General features: G+C 46.7%; 1 protein-coding gene across 4 annotated transcripts; it reads right to left on the minus strand.

Annotated features, from left to right (window-relative positions):
• Positions 1-422: 422 nt before the first annotated feature.
• On the minus strand, positions 423-17,458 carry ZNF558 (zinc finger protein 558). 4 transcript variants are annotated; one of them, XM_079115223.1, is made up of 9 exons: positions 17,125-17,458; positions 16,318-16,400; positions 11,817-12,069; positions 11,187-11,305; positions 10,605-10,693; positions 9,915-10,041; positions 4,155-4,250; positions 3,462-3,544; positions 423-2,980 (listed from the first exon to the last, which is right to left on the minus strand). In XM_079115223.1, the coding sequence occupies exons 4-9, from the start codon at positions 11,215-11,217 to the stop codon at positions 2,198-2,200; spliced, it is 1,209 nt and encodes a 402-aa protein (XP_078971349.1). In that variant the 5' UTR covers positions 11,218-11,305; positions 11,817-12,069; positions 16,318-16,400; positions 17,125-17,458; the 3' UTR covers positions 423-2,197. The 4 variants fall into 4 exon arrangements, with proteins under 4 accessions (XP_078971349.1, XP_078971346.1, XP_078971348.1 ...); XM_079115220.1 differs by having other exon boundaries at positions 423-2,983; XM_079115222.1 differs by having other exon boundaries at positions 423-2,983; positions 11,817-12,118.
• Positions 17,459-18,366: the final 908 nt, after the last annotated feature.

Here is an 18,366-nt window from a genome sequence, read left to right on the forward strand (position 1 = left end):
CTCAAGAATAAGCAGCCCTAGCTGATGCAGCCAGAGGCTCTTGAGGAACCCAAAGCATTTAAAAAAAATTCTTTAAAATTCTGCTGCACTGTTGCTGTCAACATGGTCAAAAAAAACAACAAAAAATACCCTCCCCCCCCCCCCCCCCCGCCCTGAAACCCTTCCCACTCCAGACCTTTCCAAGAGAAAGTGCGGTCGGATGAACAGAAAAGGATAGCTCCAGCCTCAGTGCGACTCCTGCCCACCGCTCCAGCAGAATGGAAGGAAGCCGGCCTGGGCTTTAGGAGAGGCTGGCAGATGATTTTCCCAATACTGCCCATCGACAACCTGACTAACTGTTCAGTAGGGGAGAACGGATGTTGGGAAGGAAGCTACCAGCAGCTGTCACACAAGTATAAAAAGAGAAGATAAGTTTCATAAAGTCCACAAATTCTGACAAAAAAATGCCACTTTGAAAAAAAAAATGCTGGAAATGACAAGATGAAAGCATCTGGGAGCTACTCAGAAGTAGCTTTTTGAATATGCAACACATTGATTTTTTAATGAGTAATATTATAAATACATTGCAGTAAAATTTTGGAACACAACTTAGGGTTCATTTTAGGAAAATGATAGACACAAATGTTTGCATGAAAACAGACTGAAAAACCAATGAGCTGGTGGCCCGGCCTGCAGGTGAGATGCTGGCAAAGGAAACTCGACACTCCTTTGTACACTTGAGCCTCCAGTACAGATTATTCTGCAGTCCTTTGTGAAGAGCTGAGGCCAAACTGTGCAGCAGACTATACTCCTGGGCGTCCACCAGTGAGTTCTTGAGAGGAATCACGGAAAAATTTCCAAAATTAGTACTTCTGAAGGTTTTTATCCCCCAGGGAGAATTTTCATATTGTTCCTGACATGAGGCATCCTTGAAGGCTTTCCCTGTTCTTCGTGTTAGTAAATTTCATACTGAGTGAAAATGGAAGGTTTTCCAATTCCAATGATATCCAATAGGGTTCTCTCTCCAGAATAAATTCTCATGTCTTTTAAAAAGTGAGAGAACAAGTCAGGTGTGGGGTGTACGCCTGTTAACTCCAGCTATGTGGGAGGCTGGGGCAGGAGGATTCTAAGCTTGAGGCAAACCCTGTCTCAAAATAAAAAAAAGGGCTGGGGGTGCAGCTCAGTGGTAGAGTGCTCATGCAGGAGGCTGTGTTGAAGCTCTAGTACAAAAAAAAACAATGAGAAAAGAACATTCAAGGCTTTTCCACAGTCACTGCGAGTGGTACCTCACTGTCTTGTGGTCAGTGATGGTAATGTGGACATTTGTGCTACAGCGCTTTCCACATTTCTTGTGAGTCTTCCTCTGCTGTGTGATCTCACTGTGCCTACAGTACGAGCACTCTGATGACCTTCACAGGGCTTTTCCCTTGGGAGCTATCACTGAGGGTTTCCTATCATTGCTCCGTTCCTCAGGTTTTTCCCAGTACATAATCTTTAGGGCACATTGGAGTGAGTGTGAGCTGAAAGCTTTACCTCACAGGTTGTACTCACAAGCTTTCTCTCCAGAGTGGATTAACCAGAGCTTACTCAATGCGATTTCATACTGATTAAAAGGACAGGCTCTTTTTCTTCGTTAATTTCGTGGCAACTTTCTGAGAAGGTTCTCCGTGATCTGTCTCCAGGTACCCTGTTCTGTGATCTTCTCCCACACTGCATCACAACCGGTCTGTGTAACCAATTCCACATGAAAGAGGTGAAAACATATCCTTCTGCACCTAGGTTGTAAAAGACATGGTGTCTTCAGTGGCCCTCTCTTGCATCACTTGCTTTGGGGGGAACCTGCTGCCACACTGTAAAGCTACTTAGCCACGTGGAGAGGCCTATGTGGTCAGGAACTGAAAGTCTCCTGTCAACAACCAGCACCGACTTTCCAGGCATGTGTGAGCCATCTTGACCTGCTGACCACAGCCTGCCTGACATCTGGACTGAAACCCCACGAGACCCTGAGCCAGAACTACAAAGCTAAACTGTTCCTGAATTCCTTATGGGAACTGTGAAATAATAAATGCTTCTTGTTATAAGTCAAAAGTTTTGGGGAATGATTTGTCAGGCAGAAACAGATAACTTGTTTATCTGGTGTGAGTTCTCTCGGGCTGTCTGAGGGTGAGAGGTCAAGTGCTTTCTTGTAGAAATTTCCACAGTAATTTCTCATGGCAACTCATATCCACCTGTTATGTATTCTCTTGTGCACAGAGAGGTAGGAGTTGCTGGTGAAAGATTTCCCACAATGGTTACATTCGTAGGGTTTTTCTCCAGTGTGAGTTCGTAAGTGCTTCTTAACGGCAGAGAGATTATTAAAGGCCTTCCCACAGTCACTGCACTCGTAGGGTTTCTCTCCAGTGTGTATTCTCTTGTGCACAGTCAGAGAAAAGCTGCTGCTGAAGGCTTTCCCGCACTCGTTGCACTCATAGGGTTTCTCTCCCGTGTGGGTCCTCACGTGCTGAGTCAGGTAGGAGCTCTTCCTGAAGGTTTTCCCACAGTCATGGCACTCGTATGGTTTCTCCCCTGTGTGAATGCTGTTGTGTCCAGTCAGAGAGGACCTGGTGCTGAAGGCCTTGCCACACTGATTACATTCATGGTGGTTCTCCCCTGTATGGATTCTCTTGTGGCTTTTGAGGTTACAACTGGTGCGGAAGACGTGGAAACACTGGTTACATTCGTAGGGCTTTTCTCCGGTGTGAATTCTCACGTGCAGTCTGAGGGATGAGGGGTCACTAAAGGCTTTTCCACAGTGATTGCATTCGTAGGGCTTCTCCCCGTTATGGATCCTCCTATGAATGGTAAGGTAAGACCTGCTGCTGAAGGATTTTCCGCATTGATTACAGTCATAGGGTTTTTCTCCAGTGTGAATTCTCTTGTGCTGAGTGAGGTTAGATTTGGTGCTGAAGACTTTAAAGCACTGATTACATTCATTGATTTTCACTCCACGATGACTTCTTTCCTGCTGATTGAGAGGGGAAAGGTAACTATAACTTACAATATTTTCAATATTTTATCTTTGTATATAAAATCTCTCTCCCAAGAATTTTGCTACATCAATTTTGCTACTTTCAGTGCTTATATATGGATTCTGATCAGTTTGAGTCCTTGGAAGTTAAAAAACAGAGATGCTTTGCCAAAGTACTTATATTCACTAGACAATTTCTGATAAATTCTGAGACTATAAGACCAATTTGTTTCAAATGGCCAATACCTCAGTCATATTTAGTGAAATAATTATTTGCGAGAACTCTCAGTGAAGAAACAAGTTAGGTGTCAACTTACATTTTTCTCCAGAGTCACAACACAGTTTTCTCTCTAGGGACACCATTTTCTCAAGTATAAATAACACTTTCCACAATGAGTGTCTGGGTTATTGTTTCTTTTCTAAGATGGGATTTTTTCCACTATGGAAAACCAAAAGTCATCCATTGTTGTCTTACCATTTTTACACTTTTAGTCTGTTCTTTTCTAAAAACATGCTTCTTAGGAGTTAGCCATTTGGTTTTAAGTACAGTCTCCAAATCTGAAACAAAATGAAAAGAAATTTATGTTGACGAGGAAAAGAAATGGTAAAATGCATGCCTGAGTACAGGTGGTCTTTGAGGAGGTTTGCAATAAAGGGGGCTTTGTTATGGACATTTTAGGTCTTAATTTTTAAAAAAACAATTTTAATGTGGAAGACCGAAAAAAATTATAGAAGAAATCATGAAAAGAAAAGGGAGACTAGTAGAATAAAGAAAGGGGATCAGGGGGAGGGAGGAAGGGAAGGATATTAAGTTGATCAAATTATGTTATGTACATGTACCATATTGTACCATGTAGAACCATGTAGAATTATCATGCACTAATTAAAGAATTCTAGAAAGACTGAGATTAATAAAAGACTGACAAAACAAGGTTTTATCAGAAATGAAATGTGGGATTTAAATTCAGAAAAGAGCTGCATCTTAGTTTCTTCCCAGAGCAAAAGTGAAGTACGAGATGATGCATGCAAAACTGACAGGAAAGAGAGGGCACGAGAAACGCCCTTGTCCCTCTCTGTAACCTCGCACACTTCTCTGCTAACACTCTGAACTCTGGAGTCCCTGGCCACCACTGCTCCTCACGAGGGCTGCTATCTACCTGGTGCTCACCTGGGCAAGTGCTGGGAGGAATCCCTCTCTCCTCCGTCGCCACCTTGTCTTCTTGCTCCAACTGGGAGATCAAACTGTGCTTATCAACACGACACCCTATTCATGGAGAACATACACATGATGCGGGAGACTGTTCGCAGGACAGGCAACTCCATGAAAATCAAAGCCAACACTTCTGAAGATGGAAAAGCGTGGCTTCAGAATCAGTGGAATGATCTCATCTAAACCCTGAGCATCATATCCTTGACTCAATATTCAGGATGGTAGGGCTTAAATAGCTCCAAAAGCCCAGGCTAGCGTCAGATACACCTTTCAGAGGCCCTTACCGAGTACTGAGGTTCGACAGGAGTCTCACTGCACAGGGGGACACTAGACAGACAGCTTCACGAGGAGGCGGATCCTGTCTGCCTCGTTCACCATGGTACTCCCAACCCTCACAGACCCAAGGACACAGAGGCACTCAAGAAAGACTGGAGAAAAGTGACGACAATGAGAACAGTGGAGGAAGGAACTCCAAGAGCAAAAAACAATAAATAAAATGCAAAAATGTTCAAAATCATCTTTATTGGAGTTCTGGAAACTTATCAAATATTAACAGCAGGGCTGGGGTTGCGGCTCAGTGGTAAGAGTGCTCTCCTTGCTTGTGTGAGGCACTGGGTTCAATTCTCAGCACCACAAATAAGTAAATAAATAAAGGCATCGTGTCCATCTACAAGTAAAAAAATATCTAAAAAAAAAAGGTTTACAGCAATCAGTTGAATGCCTATCAAAAAAAAAAAAAAAAAAAGAGCTAGATCTGGTAAGAGCATTATGACATTTTAACTGAACCAGGCTGATCTCTTCTCTGCTTTGGCTGTGAAGACAACAGCCAGCAGTACTACTCATGGAGGAGAAGAATGGACCTACTTGGTGGTTTCTTCTGACCTGCCTGTGGGCTTCCTGCAGGACTGGCTCCAAGGGCCTGCCTTACTTGTCTAACTCCAAACTCTAAGGTCCGAGCTTGTGATATGGGACATGTGTCATTTTTGCAGAGAAGAAGAGTAAAAACATCAGCCCCTGAAGTGCCCCTCACCCCTTCCCCAAGCCTAGCCAAATTAATGGAACAATGGGGTGAGTCTGAGCTGGAATGTCTGGATACACAATATCCTGAAGGACACTGGGAATTAGGGTAAGTTAGGGTCACCTGTAGAAAGCTGCTTTCTTACATGCATGCCAAGTTCCTTGGGTGCTGGTCCTACAGGGACAGAGCAGGCTAGCCAGTGATGCCACTGCTTCTGTAGTCTAGCCCATAAACCCCTCTCCCTGTGGTAACTGGTGTGGAACTGAGGGCACTGTGGCGAGGACAAAGCATTGCAAGGGACGGAAGTGCTGCTTTCTGGAGCCGCTGTGAGGGATGGAGGCATCACTGCAGGAAGCACCGCAGGGATGAAGGTGCGACCCGCCCAGCCTGCTGCACTGCACCTTCCCTGCCGGCCTTTCTCAATTAACCCTTTGTCTCACATCCCATCTCCAGGTGTCCTCTTTGGTCTCTCAGAAAACTATCCCTAGGGCAAATGCGCTGTGGACCTTCCACATGTAGCAGATTTAAGGACAATGTTATGGTGTGATGTGGTGTCCCCCAAAAGCTCACGTGTGAGATGATGCAAGAAGGCCAGAGGAGAAACAATTGGGTTGTGAGCGTCTTAAACCAATCAGTGAATTCATCCCTGAGGGATTAGCTGAGTGGTGACTGCAGTGGTGGGCATGGCTGGAGGAGGTAGACACTGGGGCAAGGCTTGGGGTAGGGTAGATATTTGTATCTGGCCAATGGAGTCTCTCTCTGCTTCCTGACCACCCTGTGAGCTGGTTCCTTCTGCCACACTCTTCTGCCATGATGTTCTGTCTCACCTCGAACCTCGAGGAATGGAGCTGGCCTTCTACGGACGAACGAAGGTCTCTGAAACTGTGAGCCCTCAGATAAACTTTCCTCCATTATAGTTGTTCTGTCCGGGTCCTTTAGTCACAGCAGTGAAAAAACTGACTAAAACAGCTAATGTTATCAGTCAGTCCTGCCAGAGCAAGAGAAAACAGTAGAAGCAAAGGAACCAGTACTAACCAAAAAGCCTGGGAAAAAAATAGGGAAAAAGGTGTTCGGGGAGTCAGGCTCTGAGAAGTCCCCAAAGTCTGGAGTGCAGCTACCCTGCAGAAACAAGGCTAAGGGAGCCCCTCAGGCCAAGTCAAGGGCAAAGCAAAGTAACCCCAAGCCACACAAAGGAAGAACTCTGGCAGGGCTGGGGTGTGGCTCGGGGGGAACACTTGCCTGGCACTCAAGGGACCCTGGATTCCATCCCCAGCCCTGGAAAAAATAAAAAAAATTAAAGAACACAGGTAAAGGTAAACACAGAGGTGAATATAAAAGTCAATGACAATGTAGTTTTGATTTGCAACTTTCCTATTTTGCTCATGTCGCTTAAAGATAAAGGCCTAAATTGATCAATTGTAAATCTACCTTAATGGGTACACAATGCATGATGATATAACTTGAGACAAAACAATTATGGGAGATGGAACACGGCTATGGAGAAGCAAACTCTTCTTTACTATCAGACAGACATTGGTGTTAAATCCAACTGGACTGTTAGAAATGAAAACATAAATGGTGATTCCCCAGGGCAACCACTAAGAAAATCACTGAAGAACACAAAAGAATGGGAATCAAAATGGCCCAGGAGAAAATATTTAACATAAAAGTAAACAACTATGGAAAAATAGAGGAGCAAAAATGACAAGCACAAAAAAAAAAAAAAAAACAACAGCCGACAGCAAGAGAGTTGATGGTGAACAAGCAGCAGCAGGCTCTCCATCAGGGACCACAGAAATGAAAAGGATGAGGCCCAATTCCAAGGCAGACTTTGGCAGAATGCATTTAAAAATAATCCAGTGACATGCTGTGCTATTACAGGAAGCTCCCTTACAGGGAAGACACATGTTGAAAGTGAAAGGACAGAAAAGGGCTGACAAAGGCACTGCCCACAGAAGCCATGGAAAGAGATGGCGAGGCCATGCTGAGTGGCACAGAGGCTGCTTGGGAAAAGACCATTACGGGATCCACTTAATGGAGAGGTCATGTTCGTCAAGAATAGACGCAAAGGGTCAATTCATCAAGAAAGTACAGTAATTACAAACAGTACATGCCTGACAGAGCTTCAAAATAAACACAGAACTGAAAGGAGGAAGAGTTCTGTAGCAGTGCTTTGTGACTTCAATGCCTCATTTCCAATAATGGATAAAATAACTGGTTATGAGGTTAATAAGGAAACAGAGGACTTGAGAAATCCTATAAGCTAACTGGACCCAAAAGGCATGAAGAACAGCCCACCCAACAAGAGAAAACACGTTCATGGAACCCTCCCAGGTCATAAACCAGGTTTCCCTAAATTTGAAAACAATGAAGTCGCTGGGCAGGGGAGGCAGGAGAATTGCTGCAGCCCACAGGTTTGAGACCAGCCTGAGCAACACAGCAGGATCCACCTCATCAACAAACACAAAATAAGAAAACAATGAAGCCATTCATTCTCTAATAGAATGAAATAAAAAATGATCAACGCAAGGGTACATATTGGACAACTCACTATTGTTAAGATGACAACCCCACCCAAAGAGATGCTCAGCGATAAGGCGATCACTACCAAATCCTCATTCCCCTCCCCCACTTGTTATTTTTAAAGAAATGGAAGCAAATCTTAGAATTCATGGAATTGCAAAGGACCTTGAATAGGAAACAAGTCTTGAAAAAGAACAAAGCAGGAAGACTCCCATTACCTCACAAAACTTACCACAAAGCAACAGTTAGCAAGAGAGTAAGGAACTGGCACAAGGACAGACCCTGAGAACAAGGAAATAGAATCGAGAGCACATCAACCCTGATGTCCTGAGGCCAACTAATTTTTGACAAGGTCCCAAGGCCATCTGATGGGGGAAAACAGCCTCTCTTACAAAGGTGCTGGGACAACTGGACACACACATGCAAATGAGTGAAGCTGACTCCTCCACACCGTGTGCGAAGTTGACTCAAACAAATACTTAAATCCAAAGGTAAGACCAGAAAACATGGGTAACTCTTCATAACTCACTGGCCATGGTTTCTTAGGTAAGAAATCAGATGTGCAAGGAAAAAAAGGAAAAACTCAGTAAATTGGACTTCATAAAAATTAAAATTTTTAGGCATCAAAGGACAGTATCTAGAAAATGAAAAGAGACCCATGGAATGGAGAAATTATTTGCAAATTATATTTTGAATAAGAGCCTATTATCCAGAATATACAATAAACTTTTATAGCCCACTAACAAAAAAGCTAACAACCCAATTTCAAAATGTGTAAAGGACTTGAACAGACATTTCTCCAAAGAAAACGTGCAAATAGCCAGTAAGTGCATGAAAAGAGGCTCAGAGCAGTTAGTCACTGGGGAAATGCCGATCAGAACGAGACACCACTCACATCTCTTAGGATGGCTACCACCAGAGGACAAGTGAGGGGAGGGGTGGAGAATACTGGAACCCTCATGGGCCGTGGCAATGTGAAATGGGGCAGCTGTGTGGAAAGGTCTGATCGTTCCTCAAAAAGCCAAACAGAAATGTCATGCCCTGTCAGCATTCCCACCCAAGAGAAATGAAAGCAGGTGTTTTCAACAAAAATTTGTACACAAATATTCACAGCAGTATTATTTATAGTAGCCCCAAAGTAGAAATAACCCAAATGTTTATCAACCAATGAATGGATAAACAAAATCTGATTATGTCCATACAATGGAATTCTATTCAGTCACTAAAAGGAATGAAGCACTGATACACAGTATGACAGAACTGTAAACCTTAGTACTGTGTCACATGAAAAAAAAAAAACACAAAAAGATTAGATATTTTATGATTTCATTTATGTGAAATGTTGGCAAATCCATAGACACAGAAATCAGATTAATGGTTATAGCAGCAATGGATGGAAAAGGTAATGCTTAAAAGGAATAGGATAGTTTGCTATAAAGAAATACCTGGGGCTGGGTACTTTATAAGCTGAAGAGGTTTATTTTGGCTCATGATTCTGAAATTTTGTAAGTTGAAACATCATGGTGCAGGCCTTTAGAGAAGTCTCTGTGGCTGTTACAACAGGGAGAAGCAGGAAGGGAACCGGCTACCTAGAGATGGGACTAAGCACATGGTGTGGCCTCCCTTTATACTATCCTACTTTTTTTGCTTTTTAAAACTCTTTTTTAGTTGTAGATGGACACAACATCTTTATTTGTTATTATGTGGTGGTGAGGATAGAACCCAGTGCCTCACAAATGCTAGGCAAGTGCTCTTCCACTGAGCTACAACCGCAGCCCTATAATAACCTACTTTTGAGAGAACTAACATGGTCCACCAGACCTGACTCACTCCCAAGAGACAGCACTAATCCTTTTGAAGAGCGGTGTCTCCTGATCCACTCACCTCCCACCAGGCCCCACCTCTTAAGGGTTCCACTACCTTAGTACTGTTTCACTGGGGACCAAGTTTCCTGTACATGAACCTTTGGGGGACACACCGGAGTCAAACCAGAGCATGCGTGATGAATGTCTCGACATTACAGTGCGGTCTATTAAAATCCACTCAACTGTACATTTGAAATAATTCAACTGCTGAATTTTGTGATGTATGAATTTTACATAAAAAAAAAATCAGAATAAAAGGAAAATCTTGCTACCTGAGCCATTAAATAAATGCAGGGCTGACGCTGGGCTTACCGAGTGAGGCCAGGTTCCTGCAGTTCTCCAGCATCACGTCCCTGTACAGAGTTCTTTGAGTCGGGTCCAGTAATGCCCACTCCTCCTGGGAGAACTCTACAGCCACATCCTCGAAGGTGACCAGGTCCTAGACGATCACAAACATCGTGGCTTGCCATGGACCCCACCAATACCAACCAGAAGAGGCCCAGGGACGACAGATCCAGGGACAGGAAACCAGAGCATGAGACGTGTGGGCAGGCCTGGGCCCCGCCTTCAGTGCTCATCTGTCGACTGGGTCCACCGCCAGGCGCAGTGCTACAGAGTGACTCTCTTCCCACCGACTGCGCACCTGGAGTCTTCCTTCCCTCAGCTCCAGGGCTGAGCAGAAATCCTTGGTAAAGGAGTGAGCGATTCCCCACAGCCATCGAAGGCTGTCTGAGAGGAGGACATGGTCATCTTTTCTCAGCTTCCCCTTCAACCCTCAGCAGCATGTGTTGTACTCATGGACCTCAGAGGGGGCTTTGAAAACGCAGGAGGAATTGACATACATGGACACTTCCTGTGCAGCCCCTGAACCCTCCTCAGAGGCCCGGGGATCCTGTGATGTCCAGGGGCCTGCTTTGGATGTGAGGCTCCAGGCCACTAAAGGAAACAAGTCCAGGTTCTGCCAAAGGAATGGTGACAGGGAAAAAGGAGGAGCTGACTCACCTGTAACCAGCTGGCCAGGAGCTCACCAGGCAGCCCCTCCTCCCCTCTGCAGGCTTTCCTATGAGTGGCTGGGTACAGGGAGGACTGATCTGGGGGAGAAGAAACGAGTCATAAGAACCCAGAAGGCCCAGCGCTCCGACACCCTTGGGCTTCTCCACCCACCTGTGCTTCACCTGTGATATAAGACACGCAGCCCCAGGTACCCACTGGCACCTTTCACAAAAAAGCAGGGCAAAGCTCTGCCTCACCCTGGTCAGAAAAAGGGCTCCAAGGTCTGAATGCACATGAGGAAGAGATGCTTCCTATTTCACAGGTGAGTATCCTGAGGTTCTGAGGACATCACTGTTTTTCTCAACTTTACAGAAAGAATTAAGGGTATGATTCAAAAACTCCCACATATTCACCATACAGGTGACAGCACGAACACCCAAACCAACACCCAAGTCCCAAGAGCTGCTCCACTGGACCCAGGGCCTTTGGGCTCCACATCTACCTCACCGGGTTGGCCCTCCCTTCAGCACAGCTCTGTGGGCTGCAGGCCTTCAGGCCTGACACTGAGGCTGCCAAGACCCCATGACTCACCACAAGTGGGGGGCAGAACAGTGGCCGCCATCCTGTAACTCCAACAGCAAAGCTTCTGCACCAGGGTGGTGGGGAAACACGACCTTCCACGTGTTCCCACAGGGCACTGGGACAGCACTCTGGAATAAACAGGAGACATAAAGTCTGCACAGCCTCTCTCCCTCTTGGAGCTGCTCAGGACAAGACTTTCTTAGCCTGTCCATCATGCCCACCTTCAAAATACAAGTTGTCGTCCACACTTGGTCTTTATTCTGCTCAGTAGGTTGCATGTCGGGAAAAAAAAAAAGAATCAACTGTTTCACTCTCACACCACAATCAAGATGGAATTTTGACACCAGATATATGGATTTCTCCCCACCAACAAGTAGGCAAGCAGTTCTGCAGTGGATACCAGCTAAGTCTCTTCTAACTCGGTTTGTACATTTTCTACCTTGACATGATGTCAGAGCCCACAGGTTGGGGGCTCATCCCCAAGACCATCATGGGCGCTTTAGACACAAGCCCCAAGTCTCAGGTTGTTCTGAGCTTTGACCAACAGCTATAAACTGGGTTTCCCATAACCCCTTCCTCAGGTTTGATTTATTTACTCAGTGGCTCAGAGAACTCAGGGAAGCACCTACATACACTTACTGGTTTATTACAAAGGGTATCACAAGGTCAGATGAAGAGATGCACAGGGGAGCGATGGGGAAGGGGTGCCTTCTCTGACTGCTCGCCTCCAGGAACCTCTCACGTGGAGCTATCTGGAACTCTCAGAACCTTGAGCTTTCGGATTTTTATGCAGACTTCACCGCAGAGGCATGACTACTAACAGATCAAGCAGGGAAACCCAGCCAGGCCTGTCTATCAGATTCTTCCTGGCCTCTCTCTAGAGCCTTCCTTCCTGCAGGGGACGGGGCAGAAGCCCTCTGGAATGAGGAGAGTCTTATGACCTATTATCAGACAAGGTAGGTCAGAAAATTTCTTTATGGTCAGCTAAAGGGAGGAAAGACTAGACTGCCTTGAAGAAGAGAAATTTCACTTCTGTGGCCTGAGCAGGGGAGGGAGATTTGAGCAAGGAAGGGTGGATGAAAACAGACTGCAGATCACAACGGCAGAGCCTAGCATGGCACATGTCTTCCTGCCCCCAGGGGTAGGACCAGCATGTCACTGCGCCACCCTTCTTTGAGAACTGTGGCTTCACCGAGTCTCCTGGCACTCTTTCCACCCCAGTTGTTGTCACAAGCCTCCCAGCTACGACCTCTCATTCTCTGAGACTTTGCCCCGACTCCCATTATGCCTTAGCCCCTGGTCCCACCTCATGTAGTTGATGGCAGGGACCCTCATGGCATCAGGGGTGCCTCAACTCCAGGGCCTGCTGCCCCCTTCCACGTGCCATGGCCATCCCCTGCCCTGCTGCAGCTTCTTTCTTTTCTGCTGTTCACTCGCGTTTTCTCTCACCACTTGGAAGCACACCAGGCCTCCATCCACCCTCTCCTACTTCCTTGTTTGTCATGAGCCACCTCCTCTCCTCACGTCATGCTCACCCAGCTTGACTTCACCATCCCTCCTGTCAACAGACATCCTCACCCCTCATGGCGCCTCACAATGGCCCAGCAGAAGTGCAGCCAGCCAGATCCATCACCACCTGCTTGCAGCCACATTTGGGCATTCCAGCCTGCACAAGGACTGTGATATGGTCACCTCTAGACAAATAAGCTCATCAACATGAGCAGAGCTGTCAACCCTGTGGGACAATCCCACAGGCCCACGTGGCTTTGCACTCACACTGGTCACATCCCTGGAAGTCTTGCAAAAGCTCAGATTCCTTCTAAGGCAACCAGCTTCCAGGTGGCCACCCTTGGGTGGCCTCTGACATGCACTGGATGAGGGTTGACCTGTGAACCCAGACTGCTGGAGAGGCAACAGGGGATCAGGTCCTACTAGAAGGCATTGCAGCTTCCATCTCAGGCTCCTGCATGCTTGCTAGCTCCAGGGGAAGCCGAATGCCATGCTGGGAGACACGCAAGAGGCCCTGCCTGAGGCCTAGGTGGAGAGGAACTGAGGCCTGCTGACAGCCAGCACTGACCTGCCAGCTACACCAGGGAGGCCCTGGACGACCCTGGAGCACTGTGGAGCCTGCAGATGGGCATAGCCCCAGATGGAAGCCTGCTGAACCTCAGACAATCCTACCGCTCCTGAATTCCTGATCCATAACACCCATGAGAGATGATAAGATTACTGTTCTCTGCAGTGACTGATGTCAATGCAGAGTGATTACCTTCTAATTGTTAGAATGCGGCACAATCACCTCACTCTCCAGTACCTTCCTGCTTCCTACTTCCCAAGGACTCTACCTTCCAGTCTCACCACCCAGACCTCACTCTGCCCTGCCTCCCTCCCTCCCTCTAAGACAAGGCACAGGCTCCCCTTCTCTCAGGCTGCACTTGGCAGCTCCATCCTGGGGCCCATCTCCTGCTTTGCAGGAGCTGTCCACTCTGATGGTCTCTGGCCATCCGTCCCCTTCAGTTCTTCCTCTTTCCATTCAAGCTGGGTCTAGGATCCTCAGCAGTGAAACACCCTATGCGCCAAGCATGGTTTTCTTTCCGTGCTACCAGTCTCTGTCCCTCAACCCTGCCAAAGTCACTCACTGTCTCCTTTCCTCATGCAGCACCACCACCACCTTAAGGATGATGCCCCTGGCAGTCACCAACGCTTATCCACAGTGACAGAAATGCAGACCACAGCTGCACTGAGATTATCCCCCATCTGTGTTACTGGCAAAGACTCGGGGCCACAGCCTGTGTGGATGAGGCTGAATGGAAAGGCATTCTCAAACGTGGCTCGGCCTAGCCGCTGTGGAAGGAGTCTTGCCATCATTAGGAAAAGTTGCAGAAACGTTCACTCGGTCTTACCAGTTTGACTTCTAGGAATTATTTTGAAGATACACAAGTACTAAAGACATTTATAATTATTCATGGTGGCATTATTTTAATTATTATTACTATTTATTTGGTACTGGGGATTGAACCCAGAGGCATTCTAGGACTGAACTACATCCCCAGGATTTTTATTTTTTATGTTAAGGCAGGGTCTCCCCAGTTGCAGAGCCTGGCCTTGAACTTGCAATCCTCCTGCTCAGGTTTCCAAGTAGCCTGTATTACAGGTGTGCACCCATGCTCAGCTACAGTGTATTGCTAATAACAGTGAATGACTGAAAACACACAAATGGCTATGTAAAGAGAACTGGTTGAACAAGCTATGGGATGTCCATACAATGAAGAAACGTGCAGCCAGAAAAAATACCCAAATCCAAAGAGATCTCTAGGTCTTGGCAGAATTATCTCCAAAAATTTAGGTGGAAAAAATCGAGGTACAAAGCAGTGTATATGGAATGCTTCTTCTTCACCCTGGAGTTGTAGAACAAAATATAACCCCCTGGAACCAGCTGTGGAGGTCTGGGTGACCTCTGTGCACCCAAAAGATGAAAGCAGTGAGGGGTGTGTGGGTAAGGATGGGAACATGGACACACAGAGGGTTCCCAAACTGCTCCCTAACAACTCCTACCCTGCCTGTTTCAAATCTTTTGGAGTCCTGAAGTCCATTTCACCCCACAAGCTTGAGCCAACGCCCATCATGCCACCCTCCTGCTCTTAGGTCTTTGGTGTCCTCACACTGGCCTCACAGCAGAGAAGTCCGGCCAGGTTAGAGTCTGCCTTCTGACATACACCCTTTCTCCTCTGCTGTCTAGGCCTCCTCATCCCTGTCTTCCTGTTCAGACTGTGCTGGGTCCTCTCCTGCTCAGAGGTTTTCCTTATGCTGTTCCCTTGACAAGCAGTGGTCTCTTGAACACACCCCAGGCCCCTCACCTATCTAACTCTGCAACTAGCTAGTGTCAGTCCCACCTCTAGCTCTCGAGGTAGATATCAGTACTTACCAAGAGGATTTCCTGTCCACTCACACTGAGTCCCAAACACTCATTTAAACTCATCTTCCCAGTTAAAAAGGACACTCCAGGGAGGTAGTACCAGGTCAGTTTTGGTTCTCCAGGGTTCCCTGCATCTGGATCAGGGCCTGGCTCATGGAGGTGACCAACTGTTGTGGTTTGCCTAGGATTGTCCTGGTTTGAACACTGAGTGCCTATGTCCTGGAAAACCCCTTAGTCTCGAATAATAGGAATAGCTGGTCACCCTAAATTATGTACTCAAAGAATATATATGATGTGTTAAGCAAACATCCCTCAACAATGTTACAAGAAAGCTAGAATAAGAAAGGCACACACACATAATTAATAAAATCCTATAATCAAAATAAGATAATTTGAGATTCTCGGCATTATGAATAGGCCATACGGCTATTTCAGAAGTTTTGAGAAACAAATTAATTCCCATTAGGAGGCAAAGTATGAAGAAACATCTTTTTTTTAAAAATAAGTTTCTTACCTTTCAATCTATGAGTTGTTGCTTAATCATTTTCCCCAATGTTTTTTAATTTAAATTCTTTTTTAGGTTGTACATGGGCACAATACCTTTATTTATTTATTTTAAGTGGTGCTAAGGATCAAACCCAGTGCCTCACAGGTGCTAAGCAAGCGCTCTACTACTGAGCTACAGCTAGAGGCCTTTCCCAAATGTTTTAAATCTCAGCAGGAAAAAAAAAATCCACTTGCTCAAAATACGTCTGGTTGCTGTTCAACCCAATTTTAAATTTCTGTTACTAACACAAGGAGGTTCAAATCATCTCTTTTGCAAACCCCCCCTGTATTATGAAGCTTTGTGGAGAATTTATAGGTTTTAGAATGGGAGGGGCCTGATGAATGCTGCTAAGTACACCTGGTAGCCTTAGGTGGAAGACTAATAACACTACAAATACACATAAATACTTTATATATTTATACTTTAGATATTAGGGCATACAAAAAATAATTACATATGCTTATAGTTACTTACATGGTTGTGTGCTTATTTGCACTTAACTATATTTACTTATTTACATACACACCTTAGAATCCTTCCCCTGAATATAAGTCATCCAATAATTTTTCTTAAGATCCTTTCACTCTTAGTGCCTTCTTCTGGGTACAACAGAAGGACAGGAAAAGGTGCACAGGCCATCCTGTCTAGGAGTCTCTTCAGTTCCTCATAGTACTCACCTGGTCACACTGAATTCCACGGATCAGTGGATCACTGAGGCTGCTTTCATCATAAACCTGAATTTGAACGATGCTTTTCTCCTCTGGGGGGGGAAAAAAGAAGGCACAAAGATTGCTTTTGATGCCTTTTACAGGGAGTAATACTGTTGTTAGATACTGAAAAACCACTCTGTTCTCCTTTTTCTTCTTTTTTTGTATTTATTAACTTAACATGTAATAAAGAGCCCAGCCTGTTGGCCGGACTGGATTCACATTATTCCTATCCAGACATGTGCTCAAGACGAGAGAAAGCAGCTTCATGTGTATACTCTGACTTGCTCAACCCATCTGGCTGGAAAGATTTTTATGGTGACTCCAGACCGTAAACGTCCTGTCACTCAGAGGCCCTATACGTGACTCAGCTGAATTTTAAGCAGTTCATTCAGAACTTGAGAGCCCGCAAGGCCGTACAGCAGGGCTTCCCAGTCTGGCACTACCAGAACTCTTTGTTGTGGGGGGCTGCACCGTGGGATGTAAGCGGCGTCCTTGGCCTCCACCCGCGAGAGGACGGCAGCACCGCCCCCAGCCCCGATCTACAACCCAAACGTCTGCAGACTCGCCCCGGGTGTGGGCGACGCGGAGGCTCCGCGAGGCGACGGCTGGGTCCCACCTGGGGCCAACGGCAGCTGTGCGCTGACCCCAGCGAACAGCCTGAGGCTTCAGGGAGGAAGCGGGGCTCCCGGGATGGGCACGCCGAGCCGGCGGCCGGGGGTGCCCGCGGCCCACGCCCCTCCCTGGACTCGCACCCGAGCCCCTCCCGGCGCTCACCGCCTCCGGCCCCTCCCGAGCGCCAAACGCGCCGACTCGCGGAGACGACCGGCCTTACTCCCTGGCGCGCGACCCGCGGCTCCTCCCACGGCACCGCCCCGCGCTTCCGCTTCCGGTGTAAGGAGGGCCGTCTGAGCCCACTTCCGGCCTCGGGCTGTCAGCTGCAGACAGTGGGTCCTGTGGGTGTTTGGGAGTGCGTGGGCCGGGCGGGGATCCTGATCGCGCACCCGGTTCTCGGACCGAGGCGTTTTCGTTTTTCTTAGTGAGCATGTGCGCGGTTGTGCCCTGGCCTGGGTCAGCCGCGGGGCCGGGCTCTGTCCTGGGCGAGGGCCTGGTGGAGGAGCGGGGCGGTGGGCGGGCAGCAGGCCGTGAAAGGCCTCGGACCCGGGAGGCGGGGCCTGCCCTTGGTGGAGACGAGTTCCGGGGGCGGGGCAGGGGCGGGCCCAGTGCTGGGGGCGGGGCGGGGTGGCCCAGGCTTGGAGGCTGACTGTGGGTGGACCCTAGTTTTGGGGGCGGGGCTGTGGGCAGAGACCAGTTCCAGGTGTGAAATACAGCAGGGCCTAGTTGTGGGATGGGTTTGCCGTAAGTTCCCGGGGCTAGGGATATTAGAGATCAGTTACAGGGGTGATGTTAGAGGTGAGACTTTTCTTGGATCCATAGACTGTAGAGATAGCAGGACGCTTAAAAACAACTTTCCTTCAGTCTGTTCTCCGTGATCACATAACCAATAGAATCAGATTATATATGCACATTTCCCTACAACTTGCTTTCAAGGATTTAGTTTAAAAACTTTGGGGGCATAGGAGGGCATTAAGTCATAGATACAAATTCAGTGCTACAAATTCAGTAAACTACCCTCATTCCCACCATAGTCTCACAGTCCTCTTGTCCAGAGATGAATATCATTTTCTCTATTCTTACAGATACAGTGTTTACTTGTGTGTGTGTGTGTGTATATATATATATATATATGTGCATGTATGCTATAGTCATTTGTAGAATAAATTCTTATACAATCCCTAATAAGTCACTGTTTTAGATACTGGGAATATGGACAGAACAAAGCATACAAAATTCCCTACCTTCAGTGAACTTGTATTTTAATAGTGGGTGGGCAGGGGGAGTGAACGATGAATGTTAAAAATAAAATACACGATGTTTTAGATATTGATAACTGCAAAGGAAAAAATTAGAAGTATATTCTTGGGTGATCTTCCCACTGACCTCTTGTTTTCTTCTCTT

Source organism: Sciurus vulgaris (genome assembly GCF_902686455.1).
Source record: "Sciurus vulgaris genome assembly, chromosome: 16".
Taxonomy (NCBI): domain Eukaryota; kingdom Metazoa; phylum Chordata; class Mammalia; order Rodentia; family Sciuridae; genus Sciurus; species Sciurus vulgaris.